General features: G+C 43.8%; 1 protein-coding gene across 1 annotated transcript in view; it reads left to right on the top strand.

The window, feature by feature from the left end:
• The window catches only part of mtmr11 (myotubularin related protein 11), a gene marked incomplete at its 5' end in the record, with an annotated part of 18,254 nt that extends 16,266 nt beyond the window's left edge, over positions 1 to 1,988 (top strand). The window contains 1 exon segment of the mRNA XM_014033458.1: positions 316 to 1,988. Within this exon segment, the coding sequence (XP_013888912.1) occupies positions 316 to 747 (432 nt within the window).
• Between the last annotated feature and the right edge of the window lie 2,141 nt (positions 1,989 to 4,129).

Below are 4,129 nucleotides of genomic sequence, written 5' to 3'. Positions count from 1 at the left end.
GTGTTAACGAGCAGTTGGACAGGTGTACCTAATAAAGTGGCCGGTAAGTGTAGCTCGCTAGCAGCCTCGCACCGAGGACCTATCCACGTCATCATTTACCCAGAATGCTTTGCGTGTAAATAAAATGGGTCTGTCCGTGTTGAAATATATTTTTAAAATTTATAAAAACTGACCATCCTACAGTATTTTCAGTCTTTATTTTACAGTTAAAATAAATGTTTATCAAATAAAGTCTAATGTTACAACTAATCACTTTCAGTCAAACATGACACCAGTTAGGAGCAGTTAGATGTTAACGTGTGTCTCTGTCCTCAGGCCTTCAGTCATCCTGTCTCCAGCAGCAGCCTCCACCCTGTGGAGCGTCTGGCTCAGGAGGTGCAGCAGCTCAGAGACCAGCTGGCTCAGCTCTCCACCTGCGACTCGCCCACCGTCACCCCCGAGCCCCAGAGACCTGACTCCAACCTGAACCGGAGCATCAACAACAGCACTTTCCTCTACCCGGCGTCCAGGACTCAGGCCTCGGGGGCCCCCAGAGCGACACCCCCACCTACCTCCACCAACCACCAAACCTCCAGGGGCCCCTCCTCCGCCTTGGCACCGCCGTCCAGACCCGGCAACAGAGACGCCGCTGGCAGCAACAAGGCCTCGTTCCTCTTCAGACACTCGTCAGTGACGGACGCTCGGTGCTTCCCCCCAGCCAGCAACGCCAAGCTGCCCAAGAGCAACGGAGCCTCGGTGGGTTTCTGAGGTCCAGGACTGAGACTGACGTGCACCTTCATATTAAACTGAGCCAACAATAATGTGTCACTAATCAAAGAAACAACAAAACCTTTAACACAAAACACCAGGCAAACATTTGATTTTCAAAATAAAACTCATAAATCACAACAGGCCTGTGGAAAACATCTGAACTGTCATTCTGTTTAATATGAAAACATTTCTACATCTCCACTTTAAACTGATTGTTTTACTTTGATTATATGGTAAAACAGCCTGCCATACATGACACATTATTGTTGGCTCAGTCGGTGCGTGCCCTCAGCTCGACGGCACAAATAAAGACTCCGGCCTCTCCGGTTTGAGGCGAGCAGAGGGACCGCAGCTCCTGCCTCTGTTACTCCCTTCATTCAATAATACAAACATTTATCTTTGTGTAAAAACAAACTGATTACAGAAAAGCAAAAACACAAAGTAAAAGCAACTGGCAGGGTATTTGTTTAAAAAAAAAAAGACGCGTAGTTTGTGCTTTATCTTCTCCACATCAGGTCAAACTTATCAGGACTTTGGTTTCAGAGTTGGAAACAAAACTTGAGCTTTTTTTATGCATTTAACCTTTAAAGTGAGCGAGCTGCAGGTCTTTACATCTTTCTGTCACGCTTGTTTTAAAAACAAAAGCTGCCGAGGCGCCGTGTCCGCTGCCTTTAATGTGGAATTTAGGACACGGGAACTATTTTTGGCTTCTCTCGGCTCGTGTTTTCTCCGGAGCAGAGCGAGGACCCACATTCAGCTCAGTCTTCTGTTGGTCTGAGACCAGTTCAGCTGGAGCTCAGACCTGAACTGGTCTCAGACCGTTGGATTCATGATGATGGTTAAACCTCAGAACATCAGTGTTTTTCCTGCAGTCAGAAAACTATTCAAGCACAAACATTTAAATAGAAACAGCAGCTCTGTCAGTGCAGAGCGCTTCTCATCAGTGTTCATGAATCATGTTGATCTTTGGTTCCTCACTAATCATGAAACTGTTGTAAATATTCAGACATGGGAGCAGAGATCAGTTCCAGGTGTGATGCCAACCCATCTGTTCGTCTTCCACACAGAACCAACCCATCGTTTGTCCCGTCACGCCGCTCTGCCTTTCTCCATCCTTTCCTGTTTTTTTGGTACGAGCGTTTCTATTTGCCATATGTAAATATTGTTTTTGTACGAGCACACAGTGTTTTCACTTCTGACTTCTGCATCTCCCTGAATAAAAGATTGGCATACACGGACTCAAAACTTTTATTTTTTAACAAAATAAATACGTACAAAACGATCTGAACACTTAGAAGTGGCGTGGCTTTAAAACAATAAATTCAAAACAAATACTGTTGCAGTAAATACATGAAGTCCGACAGAAAAGGTTAAAAAAATAAAATCTCCTGCTTTAGTTTCTCACAGGTTTAGAAAAAAATAAGCTTAAAAATTATTTAAAAAATAAATAAAATTTTTATTTAAAAAAAATGCCCAAAAGGAAAGTTTCTCTGCCACATTTATTTCCAACAGTCTCTGGAAAAAGCAAACCTGTCAGCTGTTTACAACAACAAACAAACAAACATCACAGAAAAAATGAACTTCAGTCCAAAGTCTGAGCCAGAGAGATCTGACCCCTCAGGTCCAACCCCTTCACCCCGACCTGCTCCCGTGCTCCTGCAGGACTCCAGAGGGGTCGTAGAAGTCCCCCGAGGAGGAGGGGCCCAGGCCCCCCAGCTGCCGGAGGGACTTGCACATGGGGCAGGGGTACTCGGACAGACCCTCGATGTCCTGGAAGGCCATGTTGACGATCTGGTCGCAGCAGGGGCTGCAGAACAGGTGACCGCAGGAGAGGCGCTTCAGGCGGGCGTCGTAGGAGATGCAGCACTGGCAGTGGGGCAGGTCGGGTCCCAGGGACAGGGAGCCCGTCAGGGAGCTGCTGTCCAGGCTGCCGGCTGGACTGGAGCTCATCTTGGCTGGAGACCTGAAGGACGGACAGAGTTAGAGCCAGAACAACGGGTTCCACATGTAAACAGAACCAAACTGTAACTAAATTTACTGGATGATCAATTGTCTCAGAAATTGTGATAAACGATAATATTAAACTCAATGATGGAACTCCTCGTTTACATTAGTATTTACACAAAGAAAACAACTGTGGGCAACACCAGGGTTTGGCCCGGTGCAGCTGTATGAAGACACTGCACCTGACAGAGTTCACTCCTCTCTAAACTCAGGAGCAGAACAGATGAAGGAAACAAGCAGGATTTTTTTAAAGTCCAGTTTTTAAATTTAAATGTTGCTGAAACAGCAAGTTTCTCAGTGGATCTGCGCTCAAAAATGCAGCCTAGGTGGAGTAGTCGAACACAGATCCACTGATCCTTCAACACAGAGCATCTTCAGAAGACAAGCTGATAAAATAAATGTTAAAAATCTGTATTGTTCCATACATAGTGTGTATTGAACGGTTCGATACGGGTACATGAATTGTTACACCCCTAATATTTAGGTCCCCTAATTCTAAAGCACTAAAACAACCCAGTCAACCCATGAACATTCTTCAACAGACAACATGAGTCACATGTTGTCATGCTGCTCTCTTAAGTCTTATCATTGACATTCTACAGCTGGATTTAAGTTCATTTATTGTTCATAAATTATCACCTGGTGAATAAGTGACAGCTTTCATCATCAGCTGTCAACATGAACATTGATCAATAACATTTAAAGGCCTCAGTTAGTGCTTCTAAATGTAACCTATACATTTAGCAAGTGCTAATCCTCCACTAATAAATTTGAAAATTAGCAAAAGCCCTAAAGCACTAACCAGGAGATTAGTTCCCCTATTAGTGCTTTAGGGGAACTGTGCCCACCACTGGATTTATTGCTTATGATCAAAGTTGGGTAGGAACTAGTTACATTTACTTGAGTAACTTACTATGTTGTACATTTTATTTTTTCTTGAGTAATTTCATTATGAAGTATCACTACTTCTACTTGAGTACAGTTTATGTGTACTTTCACCTGAGCTCAGACCTACAGCTGACGTGTATTTTGTTTTCTTTGCTCTAAAGCAGAATTGCCCAAAGTGGCCAAAATTGTCCCACCAGCAGTTGTTCTGGTTACTAGACTGTAATCTTCTGTCTCATGTAGAAACACTACATTTCCACTTAGTCTTTTCAACCATTGGTCCAACTATACAACCATTGGTCCAACTATACAACCATTGGTCCAATTATACAACCATTGGTCCAAATACTGTATACAACCATTGGTCCAACTATACAACCATTGGTCCAACTATACAACCATTGGTCCAACTATACAACCATTGGCCCAGCTATACAACCATTGGTCCAACTATACAACCATTGGTCCAACTATACAACCATTGGTCCAA

This window comes from Austrofundulus limnaeus, unplaced genomic scaffold (genome assembly GCF_001266775.1).
Source record: "Austrofundulus limnaeus strain Quisiro unplaced genomic scaffold, Austrofundulus_limnaeus-1.0 Scaffold1744, whole genome shotgun sequence".
Classification (NCBI taxonomy): Eukaryota; Metazoa; Chordata; class Actinopteri; order Cyprinodontiformes; family Rivulidae; genus Austrofundulus; species Austrofundulus limnaeus.
The sequence above is the reverse complement of the archived record's forward strand: the minus strand, read 5'-3'. Positions and strand labels throughout refer to the sequence as shown.